Genomic DNA, 16,262 nt, shown 5'->3' with positions numbered 1-16,262 from the left:
GACTCTGCCAGCCGTTTACTTTCCGTGACACACACACTCACAAACGTTTTTTTTTTGAATAAAAACAAAGAAAACACGTTCACTTTATTTGAAACCAGTAGATCGAGAAGGTATCTCAATAGGTAGATCTATAATGACCTACCCTTCTCGAGAAGAACAGCGCTGGCGTTAGCTTCGCCGGCTGAATTTTCTGCATGGATCGTGTACATAGCAAAATCAAGGATCGTTACTTCTTTAATTGTTAGGGAGTGCGCTTTGTCGAAAGACGCTATCGTTACATTATCCGTCTCTTCGACAGTCGAATCGTTGCGAAACCTGTATAACGGCCAAAAAAACAAACCGTTATGGTAATTCTCCCCTAAATTGGCTAGTGAATTTTGTCTAAATAAAATTAAAGATAATGTAATGAGCTGTTTGATGTTGTTAGACCAACCATTTCCTTCTTTTTAGATGTACATTTATAGCAATTGCGATTGAATTATAGAGGCGTCGCAAAGGCCTAATAATAGCAATGACTGACTTCACTATTGGGATATATGTACCATTTAACGGAGGGTGTGGGCACCCCTTGCACGATGACGGAAAACCTAACGCGCTCGCCGATGCAGCACTTTTGATCTTCAATGTGTTCGATAGTTGGTGCCTGGGGCACTGAAAAGTATGCAAGTAAGGCTTTGATTGGCTTTGTTATTTGCATTAATCCCACTAGTTTTTAAGCTTTTGTTAAACTAAATATAAACATTGCGTTGATTAGTATCACTGAGTATTATAGTTTGCTCAGTAACATCGGAAGATGTTTACTGTAGTGAATACGTACATTTTAATTTTTTTCTTTTTCTTTTTTTAGAAATTTAAATTTCTATTACGGTTAAAACGGCTACATGTTCTGCATGAAAATTACCAGCAGACCTGTTGTAGATCGTGATACTTACACAGTATTGTTAACGAGGCACTTTCCTGCACGCTTCCCTGAGGGTTTGTGGCGACGCAGGTGTACGAGGCCTCGTCGTCTCGAGAGCATTTGTTGATGAATAGAGTAAACATATCGCCATCTTGTTGGCAACGCTCGTTGTCGATCTTCAGTGAACTGCCCAAATCTTTGACAGTTTTGACCCACCGCACCTCGGGTTCGGGCTGGCCTATCACACGGGCATAGATTCGGACGTCTTCACCCTCCATCGTGACAACGTCCTGTGGTTTTCGAAGGAAGCTCGGAGCGGCTTTTTCGCTAGACTCGCTGGACGCTGAAAAATCTTTGTCGTTAGTTACAGCGAGATTTAATTTTCAAAAATGTGTATCCTATAAATTATAGAACGCACTATAAAAACGTCTTTGCGTCATAAACTTGAAACATATTTTATCAGTATAAGAAACTAAGATCTACAAACAACCTATGTTGGACGTTCATAGGTTGATAGATACTTGAACGCTCGACGCTTACGAGCGAAAACTATTCTAGTCTAGTAAAGAACGGTAGTGGATGATTACCACAGGAACATAGATTTCCCGTTTTTGAAACCTTCAAGCTCCCTGTACGTGTTAAAAAATAAAAGTTAGGTGAAGTTGACTCCCTTCTACTAGATTCAATCAGTATTAGGACGATCTCAGTTCCCCTAGCTCGCGCCGTCAACTTACAATCACCATAAACATGAGAGAAATAAAAGAATGGCAAAAATACATACCTATCAGAGTGAGATCGGCAGATTCGCTAACTTCGCCATGCTCATTTTTAGCCGAGCAGGTATAACTAGCTACATCGTCGTCTCCAAGGTCCTGAATATTTAGACTGTATATGCCATCGACCGCGGTCAGTAAAATTTTGTCGTCGGAGTTGACCTCGACGCCGCTTTTACTCCTAGAAACAAAAACGTGCATGCACCAACTGGTTAACGCTTTCATTCTAACGCATCGCGTGCATTGGCAACGCTCGTTTATTTGAAAATGTTTGATTCCCTATGATCTGTTTCACTGTTAAAGCTCTCTGAAGTAACTACTTCATTGTGAATTTAATGGTTGCTTCACACACTTTATTCTACATTCTTGGTATTATCCATAGAGTGCAATATTTAATTGCTCCTTTATACTAGCCTCCTCAATTAGCTACCTAATTCACCGTCTGCTGTATAAGTTTATCGAATTGTCGTCTTTAAGATTAGCAGCTCGTCCCTTATGACAAATGAAAAAAATCTACTTCGTTCAACATCGCTCTATCCTATCCAGGTAGCTGATTTTTTATCAAGTAGAGCTTGTACAAGAGCGCTTTATGATTCATGCAGCCAAATATTGCGTGCACAAACACAAATGGACGACAAACATTGAATGAACGTACCAGGTGACGGCCGGTTCGGGATAACCCGTAATTTTTGCTCGGAAGATGGCATTCTCCCGTTTTCGAAGAATCGCATTTTCAGGCTTTTGCAAGAACCGGGGCTTATCTGAAACAAGAAAATAAGATTATTTACTAGAAGCCTCCACCAGCCGCCGTCCTCCTCTTAAACGTTTTCCGACAAAAGTTACAGTTACCTTGAATTGTGAGAGTCGCCTGTGAAGAAGATTGGCCATAAGGATTCTTAGCGACACAGACGTAGTTTCCGATGTGATCCTTAGTTACTCCGTCGATTATAAGAATTTTCACCTGACCATTTTCTCGCCCCTGAATCTCGGAGCTAATCTGTACAGCTTCCTCGTTATGTTTCCTATATTGTAGGTTGACCCAAAAAATTTAAATAGGACAAAGCAAAGTCACATACATAAGTTGCGTAAAAATATTGATTTGCTGAACATGTATATAGAAATTCATTTAGTAGTATAGTATAATGAGTAGGAAATATTGGGAGTAGTTCACACTTACACGAGACTCGAGAACTTCTCGACGAGATCACGTTAGAAGCCACTCAGCGATTTTGTCTAGGATTCGATCAGTAGAACAACTGACCCTTTACCGAATGCTCAACTCGATTTTATGGCAAAAAAAAGCTTAATTTCGGCCCTGTTTTGTTGGCTAAAGGAATCCCCTAACCGTTAATAAAACAGCTAGTGAATAGAAAATAGTCATTGGCATTCAGTATTCGGCATTTGACTAAGCGCGAATACTGGATGATACTCGCTCTGCCTGATTGCCGTCAACGATTTTCTGTATGAGACCTATGCAGATAAAAACCCTAGTGAAAATCCCCGATTAACGTCTTTCTAGACAACTGACTCGTAGAGGTTACTCGTATTTGACATAGCCAAAAGGCTAGGTAAGAGCAACCTAACGATAAGGACAACCTGAATAAAAGGTAAGGCAAGGTACGACAGGAATAGCCGGGTAAATATACGAACCAGAGAATCTCGGGGTCGGGACTGCCAGCGACGACAACAGAGAACGACACACTTTCACCTTCAACAGCGAAGATGTCTTTCAGACTGTCGATGAACTTTGGAGGGGCTGAAAATAAATCGATAACATCAATACTACCGGTCGTACGTGCTACATGCATGGGCACGTAAGTAACTGATTTTTCTAATAGGATTCAATTGTTCATTTACAACATGGCGTAAATCTATCGTTAGAAACGTTCGACAGCCATTTCGAGCTTCTTAGCTTCATTGGTGCTCCTGCTAAGAGCTGGTGTTGCGCGGCCTTTCAGTGGATTTTGTCCCAAAGAATGCTTTGCTAGTATTCGTGGCAGACTGTATTGGTTAGGAGTTTCAGGCCCACATCAGCTGATTCAGAGGCTGCGAGTAAACTGAGTGCTTGATAGCGCTAAGTAACATCTAATGGGTGGATAATACACATACTGCTCCACGCATCATGAGGCATCCTCTTGACACTTAGTAGATCTTGTTATGTGGCGATAATTTTAAGATAGAAATGCTCGTGCAATTAGGAATGTTCCAGGTTTTGCGATTCAGAACCAAAAAAAAAAATAGTCACGTCCTATCGTGTAATAAAAGACTTTCTTTCGAGTCACTTATCGCCTCTATTAAAGAAACAAAAGAAACTTTTTCTTCTTTCTATTCCCTAGAATGAAAATATCTCGTTTATTAATTGTTTCGATAGAGATTCGTATCTACGTTTCTATCGTTAGTCGCTGACCTATCGCAGGATATGCGGTAGGAAACAATTTTTTAATAATAACATATTATCCACACAGGCATTCCATGCCGGATTACGTTAAGCAGAACAATCGTAACAGAATGAGTCGCCTATATAGAAGTCAACTGTATAGAAGTTATTGCAGCACTTACCATATACCGTGAGTTTTGCCTCAGAATGAGCGCTGCCTGCCGGGTTGCTGGCTTCAATGGAGTAGATGCCCACATCCTCCTCGGTGGCCTCTTTAATGACCAATTTATGCACTCCTCCGTCAGAAGAGACTTCGTAGCGTGCGTGGTCCGCCACCACCATCTCGCCGCGCTTCCACCGAACGTTGGCTTCTGGTAAACTTTTGCATTCGGCGATAAATTCAGCACGTTCGGATTCGTTCACCGAAACGTTCTCCAGTTCTCGAACAAATATAGGCGGAACTTCGTCGCACATTGTGACTGCAATGGCTATCGGTTAGTCGTCGTGATGATAGCGCTGTAACTAAGCAGTCATAGCATGCGAATATACCGCCTCGTCTACGTTTTATCCTATATAATATAACACAAACGAGGCAGTACGGATTGGCTTTGTGTAGCAAATACATTTCCGGTTCTGCACCGTACATCCTCAGACAAATCCCAGACAGTCCCACATCCACGTAAGGGGTGTTTTTTTTTGTGACATTATCATCATAAAAACATGAAGGGGCAAAGATTGACGTAGTGACAAACAGATAATAGTAAAATGCAAACAGAACATGCATCCAACGATTTAGTCAAGTGACTAAAATATTCCACGAATTAGAAATAGGAATATATTAAAAACTCGGACTGTGACAGAAGCACGAGTTATGCGATATAACATGCATAGGTATGGTACATGTTGGGGGTTAGAAGAAATATTGGCTTGAAATTTACAACGAAAATTTTGCTGGAAGTCTACTTTCAGACAGTGCAGAGTGACAACACAACAGTGGGTAGGTCGATAACATCAACATGTGGCTTTAGAAAATCTTACCGAAAGAAAGATATGAAAGAAGCAGGAAGTAAAAAAGCCATTGAGGTGATGACTTCGTTCGCAGAAAAGCAGTGATCTGCCTGAAGCAGTAAATAGTATAGACAGACACGTATCCGTATATACTGACGTACGCTGTAGCAAAAATTTCAACGAAGCTCAACGAATGCACTCGGCTCAGTAATGATCCACCACCACTAATAAATAATAACACCAATTCATTAAAGCGTTTATTTCATTGACATGAGTATGTACAACCTCAACAGCAGTGTTGATACCCGACGAACTATACGTTTATCCCTATTTGTTCTTGTTATAGTTGAAATCATTCTTTTGACTGAAGATGATGGATGGGTCGTTAATGGGTTAGGCTGTGTACGCTTGAATGGTTCATGGGATGACGTTATTGATAGTGGAAGCTTTGCGTTACTGAAGCATTTCTCCTGCTACTAGATGCGTCTTCCCAGCCTGCAGTTACCCACTATTGGCGATACTGCTCGAGAGTTGAAGATTTACTATCGTTAAATAAAAAGGTGATAGATAGAGCCACGCTAAGCTAATGTTCTTTCCATGCATGAAGACTTACCAACAACTTTCAGCTCAGCAGACGATTCGTCCCTTCCATATTTGTTTTCAATGACAGCCTTGTATAGACCCTTATCGTCGTCTTTGCAATCTTTAATGACAAGAGTATATTGAGCTTCCGCCTCGGAAACACGGTAGTGACTGCCATCCACTTTGATCTCTGCACCGTCTTTCATCCAAGTTGCCTCCGGCTTCGGAGCACCAGCGTACTTGATTGTGAACGTAGCGTCAGCGCCCGTAACCACCGACTGATTTTTCAAACCCTCAGTGATTTTCGGTTTGGCTGTAGAGGTCCAAAAAACACGTTCGTGACTTCATTTCCCAAATTATTTCATCGTTTCTGGTATAGAGCTGACGTAAATTCATATGCATTAATTACTCAAATTGTTCCCACCGAAGCCCTAGTGAATAGATTAAAATCTATTCGCTATAAAAAGTATTCGATAAGTAGATCACAACTGACGGTATGGGACGGTATGTTTTTCGCGCATTTGTCCAGATAGCATACCGCTGTATGTTTTGTGAAACGACGTACCGTTGACGGTCACTTTGGCTTCGGTGTTAGCCTTCCCGTGCTTGTTTTCGGCGGTGCACTTTATCGTGCCTCCGGCCTCGGCTACGGCTTGCTTGATGACAAGCGTATATTGTCCATTTTCCGTCATCGCTTTCGTGACGTACAAATTCGAATCCTTGATGAGCACGCCATCGTGCCACCACTGTACCGTCGGCTCAGGCTGTGCCTCAACCACTACGGTGAGCTCGATGTCCACCTCACTCTCGACCAGTTCCTTTTCTTTTAAACCCCTCGTGAATTTGGGCTTGACTGAAGCATCAATGTAGAAAAATCGTGGCTTCTCAAATAAACTTTTGGGATATATACGTACGATTACTTACAAATAAGGACATAGGTAAATATCTATTATCCATACAAGATAACAACTGACCTGTTACGGAACATACATAGAGGATTTTGACAGTTCGTTTTATCCGCTAACTGGATTAAGGTAGTTAACTTACTTTTGATAGTCAGCTGGGCAGAATCCTCAGCTTTGCCGTAATCATTGGTAACCACGACAGTGTAACTTCCTACATCGTCTGGACCGCAACAGTCAATCTAAAGCGTTCAAACAATAAATGCCATTTTAGGTGAAATGCTTACCCTATTTATAACATATGATAGCTCCTGAATACTTTGGTCGTCATTTGTATCGTGTAAAAGCCGTTCGGCTTTATGACAGCGCAGATGGAAATAGGGGCATTTTGGCCAATTTGTAGGCGATTCATGCCGTTCCAACATGCAACATGTGGAATGCCAGCTTCAGAGAGCCAATTCAGAGGCTGTTGACGCCAGACAGCAGGGTGACCGGAAACAATTTTAGCCTTTATTTTGAGGTAGAGCTATGTTTCAATATTCGATTACTGAAATAGGCACCTATTTCTTAAATTTCAACCGTCAGTGATTAAGCCGTGTTTCCATTTACCGTTAGACTGAAAACGTTCGTCTCATCTTCACTGGCAACGTATTTCTTCCCATCGATAAGCACCGCTTGTCCATTCTTCAGCCATTCGACTTTAGGCTTTGGCACACCAGCAATTTTCGTTGAAAGTTTAACCGTTTCGGTGATAGTGGCTTCATATGACTCGAGCTTTTTGATTATTTTGGGAGCGGCTGAATTAAAATAGCTACAGTTATTAATCTGTATATATTGTAATATATATATATATATCTGTAATATATATGTTACACCTAAGCCGTCGTTACTGATTGTCAGTTGTTAAATGAGATAGCCTATAGCTTGAACAATTCCAAACCTCTATGCGTCAATGGATATCTAAAGTGGAAACATCTTTGCAAATGTCGTCACCGTTGCTTACAATTAACAGTTACTGCGGCGTGCCCACTTTGACTTCCAAGCGGATTCGAAATAACGCAGGTGTAGCTACCAGCATCATCGACCTTTGCTTTGTCTACGACAAGGGCGTAGCTTGCTGAGTCCACCTGATGTACGAGCTTTACTCTTTCCGTGTTAAACACTTGTTGGCCATCCTTATACCTGTGAGGGTCAAAAATTAAAATGCAAACGTCTAATGAAGTAACAGACCCCGTTGGAGGGAACTTATGGCCACATCAAGGACACCCTATATATCTTACCATTTGACGTCTGGCTCCGGCAGACCTTCGACTTCCACGTCTAGCTTGAGTGGCGTCTCTGTCATTACCGATGCGTCCTTTAGTTCTTTTTTGAATTTTGGCGGGCCTACATGGCAAACATAAAAATTTCACTGTTACTTTCAACAGGAATCTTAGCTTTACGATCGAATACCTAACTTCAGGGTAACTCTAAATGTGTTGTCACAACGCACAGCGGTCGTTCGTGTACGCTGACATATCTTGATTGTTCACTACGGAACCGAAGGTAAGAAATGAAAATATTTTTTGCGCCAGATTTTTAACTCAAGTTAAGTGAAAGAATCATAAGGTGTGATTCTTTTGTTGAAAAAGCCAATAGGTGCAATAATATTAGACAAGTATTTAAATTCTGTTGGTGTGTCTCAGTCGATCCCGTGGGTGGTCGAAGAATGAATTACGCATGCAAATACCTACCGCTTCAAAAGAAGAAAGCACTCAAGCTGATATTTGAAGCTCGAAGCTCGAAGCTGTCGACTTCATCACAAGGATAGCCAAGCTATTTGCTCATCTGCACCATATAATAAAACTATATAATAATAATACACGCTGATTCAATAACAACCATAATCATGTGAACGTTCAATCAACGCTCGGTCTTCATTCAGCGCTGTGAAAAGTTGGGTGAGAAAACTTACGACTGTAATTATGTTCAGATAAGTTTGGAAATATCAAAGAACCCACTTTGCTTGAATTCTACGTACATTTCACGTGCAGATTGCAGTGAGTAGACGCTGAGCCGAGCTCATTTTCAGCAACTATGTCATATTTGCCGGCGTCTTCTTTAGTGACGCTTCGAATGACAAGGGTCATACTTTCGTCATCCTCGAACAAAAACTTATACTTCCCGCCATAACCGCTCTCGATAAGTTTTTCTCCTTTCGTCCTGAAATATGAAATATAAACGTGATGGCGCGAACTTTTTCAATTCTACAACACTCACAAAACGCTAAGAAAACATGACGCATATTCGCGGCCAGGTCAATGAGGTCAATTAAGACTGAAATTAAGAGTCATCGCAGAATGGCTCGTACATTTTGAAGCCCCTAAAATATGTTAACAGGAAAAAAAAGGATCAGGGGACACGATATATTAAGATAAGCTGACAGTTTTCCTGTAAGACAGTTTCCTGTATCCCATGGTCTAAAATGCGGGTTTCTTAGTTGTTTTAAGTTGGAAAAAGATCGCTTTTAAGGCCCCGTTTGCGGTAAGCTTACCATACAATTCTCGGTTTCGGCCAGCCAGTAATTTTGAGTTCGAGCATCGCTGATGCTCCCTCACTGACTTCAACGTCTTCGATGTTTGCCTCAATCGTTGGGGCTGACGGCTCTTTGTAGTTCACCGCACCTGTAACGCAGTCGGTGAGGCACACCTTCGACGTATGGGCAAACTAAGCATAACAAGAACACGGTGACCAGCACTATACAGACTCGTCAATACAGCACGAGAACACTACATCTAACATCAAACGCCCATTGTTATCCAACTTAACAGCCGGCCAAACAAAAGCTAAGATAAGTTTCAGAAAAGCTTTGATCGCTTATGGGCTAAGTTCATCACTGACTAAGTTGCTTAAGCTCAGTTCTCACGGTGGCCCGGGGCTTGAGGTTGGGCTCGTGTGCGCCGTACGATGAATTCATCTTATGCATAGTGCACATAATGAAGACAAATAGTTTGGGAGGAACAATAGTCTGATAATGAGAGGATCTTTATCAGGCTAAAACTCTTAAAGCTTTCGTACATGAGTTCCCTTTTCTTCGTGTAACCAGGTCTCGTATCGTAGAAAAGATATATGTACTACTGTTTATTCTGAATATATATACAGGGTAAGGTAACGATGTTGAATTAACTCGGTCGTGTACTTGTGTCACGTAGCATTTCGATGTCGACGTAAGTTGTTACAAATACAAATGCTATTAATTCAGAAATACAACCGTGACCTGGCTTCTTCATCGTATATTTACATAAAAACACAGACATGAATTACAAAGGTAAGAGCTGACAGCTGAGATTTAGCAGGTGGACTCGAAACATGCCATGCATTGGAGAAGAACTGTATCATGCCCATAATCGAAGCCAACAGCTTCCGTGGCATCTGCGGACTTTATTGGCATGCCACGGAAGTTGAACGGCCGGTGCGATGAAGTTAGAACGGGAACCATGCTTTACATTAAGTTTGCTTTTATTTGTTTCAGGGCGTTGCAGGACGTGACTGCGGCAGTATTACGAAATGGTGCCGACCTTGAACGGTGAGTTCAGCAGAGCAAGAGATTTTGCCACTGTACGTCGATGCGACGCACGTATAAATGCCGGCGTCCTCGGGTTTGACATGTTGAAACACTAATGCTAGCGTGTCTTCATCATCGTTAAACGCCACCTGGAATCTCTCCGACGCTTCGAATTCTTTGCCATCTTTGAACCTGCAAAAGTATAATCAGCCATCCGCGTCAATACCAGGAGACGTACGTAGTACTATACGATTAAAAACTAGGGGATATTTTCCATTATCATATCGCAAATTCATTTATCATTGTCCACTGCTCATAGGCGCTGTTGGTCGAATTTAGTCCTCCAAGATTCTTAATAGCTGTATCTACTTTATATAGCCAGAGAAGTAACTGCGCACAGCTGACTATACCCTTGGCCGTTCTGCATACGGTCGTATCACTTGGTAACATTTGCCACTGACATGCCAACGTCGCTAAGCCCCGACAGCGACATATGCAGTGCCGACCCATCAAAAGGGTACGAAGGATCTCCAACAGGCTCTTTTTGATTGAAGATCCCCTCCTACGACAAACTTTCTCTATCTGAGCTAGAGTACCCACCATGTGAATGCAGGCGACACCGTTGGTTGTGGTGTAGTTGACTTATCTCCAGCGTTCCCGTCCTCCGTCAGGCCTTGGAAGAGCACTTTGCTTTCTGTTTCCGTATCAGCATTTGCCGTCGTCAACAACGAGAACACCCACCATATTGGCACACGTATTATCGCCGTCACGATCAAGTCGTTAGTCAAAACACTAGTTGTTAGTAGCTTAGTAACTAGTTCTCAATAGCCACTCTTTAGCTGGCTAAATTACCACTATTGACAACAGGGCGGCCGTTCACGTCAGCGATTTTCGATCAGACCAAGCCACACCTTCGGCGTTCGATCTAATTTTTGACTGAACTCCTCGCGAACTGACCTCTCGGGTGACTTGGATTAATCCACATAACAAGGAAGGCATCTGCTAAACCGTAAGCCTTTCAGCCATCTGCGGGGCGATGGGTTTTAAGCGTATTCATTGTTGTTAACAACCTCCTCCAACATCAGACTTCAACTAGCAACGAAAACAACACCGACAATAGAACTACGACACGTATCTGTCGCCATTTTGGTTTACTTTGTTCGACCAAGTAGAGATAATTCGGGTGCGATTATTAAGTCACTTGAACAGTGAGGGGTGGCTATTTTGAGGAAAGGGGTTCACTATTAATCATATTACAAATGTAAAAAATGAAGCTGCGCTAGGGTGGAGGTAGACCGTACAACTAACAAGGATTAGTCGCATCAGTGAGTGAACTTCTTTTGAGTGAAATTTCTAAAAGTAAAAGAGGAGCGGTTTTTGTTACGATGGCTTCAAGGATCTCTAGGCTACATCGGGCTAGTAACGAGCGGCTTGTGGAAACGGGTCAGTGAATCAAACATCGTATCAATTAATGCAGTTTATATACTGTTAAGGCCTATGGCATTCGTGGTCGACATGTTTGCATAGTTATTAAGTGATTGAAGCACACGTCCGAGCCTGAACAATGTGGATCAAACTTGTCGGTCTAACTGCCAACAACAAAGCCGGTCTAACTTGATTTTACTTTTTATTGACTAACTTATGCTTAGAGATACAGTGTTGCAAGGTTTCTGTTCAACACGACAAGATATTTAGAGATAGTCGAAGAAGACTTTAAACAGATGTACGTTAGAGGCGGGGTTTCATGCAAATTAGATCTTTATCTATTGCAGCATATGCATAGGCCGCTAGCTGTCATTAATATGGTATGGTATGTTTGATCTGTTCGAAATCTATCATCACAGTTGTGTATGTGAGTCGGCGTGTTTAGAAGTGCACGTGCTTATGTATGAACGCTATCCGCTATGATATACTGTGCTTACGTCAATTAAAACCTACATCGCACCCTCAGACAACTGACTCATACGCTTTGCACTGTTCGAAAAGATAACGATATAGCGCTTGTCAATACGCAGGACAAAGAATAGCAGAGTCGATATCGTAGGCTACGATAAAACAAATATACAATAGATATAGTACCCCATCGATTGCCTGACAAGAGGGTTTTACGCGGGGAAAAAGCTCGAAAATGTACAACCTATTCAATCAAAACACGGCTTATTCACTGGGTAACGCAAGAAGGCGAAATACGGGCCTAACACAGGGCAAACTCCCAATGGGTTATGCATTGTTCGTTTAAACCACAGAGTCACCTACTTCGCCTTCATTCAAATCTTCTTTAATTTAATTCTATGGCCTTCTTCGTACTTGGCTGCTATTTCGTACTAGTTAATTCTATTTGCCTTTGCGTTACCCTGTTGAACGTGCTTATATATAGTCGTAAACTTGTCGCTTCTACGCACTTGTCACTGTGATACATCCCGCCGTAGAGTCGCAACCCTCAGAGTTCATGGCAACGCATGAATAGACAGCGGAGTCCTGTTCGGTGACGTGGTCTATGATCAATTCAAAAACCTCCTTGTTTTCATAATGCACCCGAATGCGGTCGTCCATCTGAAGTGGCTCGCCATCCTTATAACTTAACAATGCACAGGATCACAATAGTGTCATTTAATGCGTTTGAACTTTTTATAAACATACTATTTATAATAATTATTGTTTACTTAGCTTGTGCTTACTTTATGTTTCAATTTCGATAATTTTACCGGCTATCGAAGGCTACTGAATATATAAAGTTCGAAGCATTAGCTTGACCTATTGGCTGCACAAACGTTATTAACAAAGCATCTTTTGAATAGAATTCAAAACAAACATTGATCTAATACATGCATTACGTCTTAAATTTTGTTCGTCTGTAATAACCGCTTCTGTACGTCATGCATTTTATAGGTATGCATCGAAAATTAGATGTGTACGGCTTTGTTCGTTTAGATAAGACAAAAGTTTCTAGCGATAAGGCCCAGAAGCGTTACGAAGCGAACTCGGCCTATACAGTCCTGTTGGAAATTATTACTTAACACTTACAAAGCGACCTCGGGTGTCGGGAATCCGTGCACTACAAGCTCAAAGCGGACTGAGGTACCCTCAAGCAATTCCGTGTCCTTGAGTTTTACCTTGAATACGGGTGCAAAAGGTAACTCTGTTCCGCCGGGGCTTGTAGGCCTCGAGTCAGGTCGGCCAGAAGCTGAAATTATATGCGGCTAATTATAGCTGGCACAGAATCTTGGTTAACCAACATAAAGTGCGTACTGAACCTATTCTCTACCGCATTTTCATTCATACTTTCTACACATGGATACTTACCAGTCCTGACATTGAACGGGGCTGAACAGGAAGTTGTCCCCGAGGGGTTAGAGGCGACAATCGTGTACATTGCCGCATCCTCGGGCTGCGCATTGGAAATTGTCAGTGAATGGCGACCGGTTTTTGAGTCGCTGAACTGGGTGATCCTTGGGCCCTTGCGGACGGGAACGTTGTTCTTAAGCCATTTGAGCTGCGGAGCTGGCTCCGACTCAATTATACACTCTAACGTGGCTGTGTCGTTTCCTAGATGTCATATACACAAGCAAGGCAATCGGCGATAACGACTAAGTAGGTGCACACTGTATAACCGCTTGTCGCTGCTTACTCAGGGCCAATTGTAGATTTTGAGTTTGACAAGCTAGGATTTTCCCACCATCTTCAACCACCAAGAAATACAACTTGATCCGTAGGAAAGAGTGTTCGATAGGCTTAGTAATATACTATGCTATTATATTTAGCATATTGTTTCAACATGCTTGAAGAACATTGTGTTCGTATCATGTTTAGCCAGTCATCACATAATTTCAGTACCACAATTAATGACGCATGTCATTCCCCATTATCCACTTACGATGTGTCGATATTCCTCGAAGTGTCTGCACGAACTTGGGCTTTTCCCCGCTCGTTGGACTCGTACCCCGAGGCTCGAGGTCCGACACTGCGGTAGAAACAACAATATCAGCGTCTAACTCGAGGTTGGAAGCCACAGAGAGCAATTCGTCTGCAAGCAAATATTCACCATCCCGACCCAGGCACGACGGAATAATGCACAGAGGAGTTGGTCAGTCACAGATTAGACGCATAACGTTGAAGCGGTCAGGGCAAAGGGATGTTTTACGGGACTTCACAATAGAAGTACAAGTACACGCAACATATGTCTATATATTGTATGTAGCTACATTACGAACCAAAGTAAGCCGGGGAAAGAACAACTCGGAAAAAAATCAAAAAACTACAATGGCCAGGCAGGTGTTGCATAAAAAGACAAAAATAATACAAGTGAGTTGCAAGATTAAGAGCCTCAAGTCCCGTGTCTGAGGGATCTTGACGTTCTTAAGAATACCTAAAAAGCACATAGCAGCACTATCAGCACCCTAGTATTAATTACCCTCAGTGTCAAACTCGATGCGTGTCACTTACCATACGCGTCTAATAGGGTCAATATCAGATAATCGCGTATGAACATGGAACAGAATGGTAAAGCCATATTGATATCAAAATGAAACAACAAACCCGCCTTCAAGAAAGGAGGAGTACGGGAATCGAGAGCGAAGAATCATTTTTCTTTCGCCTTTTAGATTTTTCAATTCTTTCAAGTTTCTCATTTATGGTTCTTCTTTTCGGGAAAGAACAAAGCGACTGATGGTCAGTGGCCAGGTACAGAGACGAGTAGTAATGCTTGCATGAGGTGTTACGAACCATCGACGGATGTGATTGACCCACTGCGGAGAGACTCCGTACCTCCGGTTGTCGTTGTTCGATTGGCGTCGTCTTCCTGTGTAATCTCGATCCGGGTCGACACTTCTTCCTCCTTGACACGTAGCTCCTCATCAGCGGTCATTTTCTCCACGACTATTGCGGAACCGTTCGCATCGAAGAGTGACATAGTAAAATCGCAGCAGCAGTGATGTTGTTTTGAAGGTGAAATGAGATAACGATCAGGTGAGACACTAATAGTTAAATCACACCTGTCTATTACTGATTGTTTGTGTACTAGCCATAAGCACGCTTTTTTGTCGAGGCTAGTGTTTTGACTGAAAAAGGGTTGCTTTGATGGGATGCCATCTGTTATTTGCCACACGGCAGCTATAATCGTATGGTTAAAAATATATCTGACGTATATATATATATATATATATATGTAAGTATATATACATACATCATTAATGTTCCGTTCTGCTTAACTTCTAAGCAGGTTATAGGAAAAATTTATTGAATGGCAAAAACAATATGTGCAAGTTTTAGCTAGCTTAGTGTGCATATTGTTCAGTCTGATAGGTCATTACATGCGTTTAATTATTGGCTCATGGTCGGTAAATATCTAACCTCATGCCCATCATTTACCGTAAGCTTAGCGCGCAACAGAACAATTGCACGTATAGTATCGTATAATCATGGATTACCTAGGTAGCGCCGATCAATGGCCCGGGTCACCTCGTATTTCTTAGTTAATGCATTTAGCCATGGGTATCAAAATTTTTTAAAATAATACGTATTCTATGGTGTAATTTAGATGTTTAGCCATCTTCTTCTAAAAACACTTCAACTTACGAATACCATAAAATTACGAATGACTTAACATTTTGAATTCCTACAGGATTTTTAAGGATCAGAGCTTCGTGCTTGCGTTTGGATCATACAAACCTTCAGATTTAACAGTGGACGCTTGGAGCTGTTTGGACCACTCTTCCTTGTCGTCGACCTTCATAATGATTGGACCTTCAGATGTTGACGTCAGCTTCAGGTTTCCAGCTTCTTCGCTTACTGTTGTCCCCGTTGTCTGTAGCGTAATATCTCCCCGTTAATACATACCATTTAATAAAAGTAACGCATAAAACACGCACACACATAGTACAAGTGTAAATATCGTTACATTCAAAGGTTTTGTTTCATACTTCCAGAGGAAAATATGCCATTTTTATCAGCCTGTTACGAGTACAAGTTACCGAGAGCAAACGACAAAAGACAAGCAAAAAATGAACTCCGTGTCGATGGCAAGGACGAGAACGGTGAATGCAGGGGCGGTGACAGTAGCTAAAGTAATATCACACAGCTATAAGACGGAAAGCATGTACATTCCGGAAGTCATCACAGAAAGGAAACAGGACCGAAACAACAACTAGTGAACTACGCGGTGATCAGCGCATTCTGG

At 41.9% G+C, this 16,262-nt stretch overlaps 1 protein-coding gene across 12 annotated transcripts in view; it reads right to left on the bottom strand.

Annotated features, from left to right (window-relative positions):
• LOC111272779 (protein Obscurin) overlaps positions 1 to 16,262 on the bottom strand; it is a 91,841-nt gene that overhangs the window by 28,766 nt on the left and 46,813 nt on the right. For 8 of the 12 annotated variants that reach the window (XM_022854405.2, XM_086973397.1, XM_086973407.1 and 5 more), the window contains 24 exons: positions 15,755 to 15,890; positions 14,810 to 14,962; positions 13,962 to 14,111; positions 13,391 to 13,633; positions 13,112 to 13,271; positions 12,490 to 12,665; positions 10,688 to 10,781; positions 10,101 to 10,279; positions 9,077 to 9,206; positions 8,564 to 8,745; positions 7,824 to 7,929; positions 7,547 to 7,725; positions 7,153 to 7,340; positions 6,689 to 6,785; positions 6,207 to 6,494; positions 5,673 to 5,954; positions 4,234 to 4,530; positions 3,325 to 3,430; positions 2,524 to 2,696; positions 2,330 to 2,435; positions 1,683 to 1,855; positions 933 to 1,244; positions 543 to 651; positions 143 to 315 (listed from right to left, as the gene is read on the bottom strand). In XM_022854405.2, coding sequence (XP_022710140.2) covers positions 143 to 315; positions 543 to 651; positions 933 to 1,244; positions 1,683 to 1,855; positions 2,330 to 2,435; positions 2,524 to 2,696; positions 3,325 to 3,430; positions 4,234 to 4,530; positions 5,673 to 5,954; positions 6,207 to 6,494; positions 6,689 to 6,785; positions 7,153 to 7,340; positions 7,547 to 7,725; positions 7,824 to 7,929; positions 8,564 to 8,745; positions 9,077 to 9,206; positions 10,101 to 10,279; positions 10,688 to 10,781; positions 12,490 to 12,665; positions 13,112 to 13,271; positions 13,391 to 13,633; positions 13,962 to 14,111; positions 14,810 to 14,962; positions 15,755 to 15,890 — 4,192 coding nt within the window. The remainder of the gene's footprint in view (positions 1 to 142; positions 316 to 542; positions 652 to 932; positions 1,245 to 1,682; positions 1,856 to 2,329; positions 2,436 to 2,523; positions 2,697 to 3,324; positions 3,431 to 4,233; positions 4,531 to 5,672; positions 5,955 to 6,206; positions 6,495 to 6,688; positions 6,786 to 7,152; positions 7,341 to 7,546; positions 7,726 to 7,823; positions 7,930 to 8,563; positions 8,746 to 9,076; positions 9,207 to 10,100; positions 10,280 to 10,687; positions 10,782 to 12,489; positions 12,666 to 13,111; positions 13,272 to 13,390; positions 13,634 to 13,961; positions 14,112 to 14,809; positions 14,963 to 15,754; positions 15,891 to 16,262) is intronic. The other 4 variants (XM_086973399.1, XM_086973401.1, XM_086973405.1 and 1 more) reach the window with 4 other exon arrangements.

The sequence above is a fragment of the Varroa jacobsoni genome, unplaced genomic scaffold (assembly GCF_002532875.2).
Source record: "Varroa jacobsoni isolate VJ856 unplaced genomic scaffold, vjacob_1.0 scaffold_192, whole genome shotgun sequence".
NCBI lineage: Eukaryota > Metazoa > Arthropoda > Arachnida > Mesostigmata > Varroidae > Varroa > Varroa jacobsoni.
The sequence above is the reverse complement of the archived record's forward strand: the minus strand, read 5'-3'. Positions and strand labels throughout refer to the sequence as shown.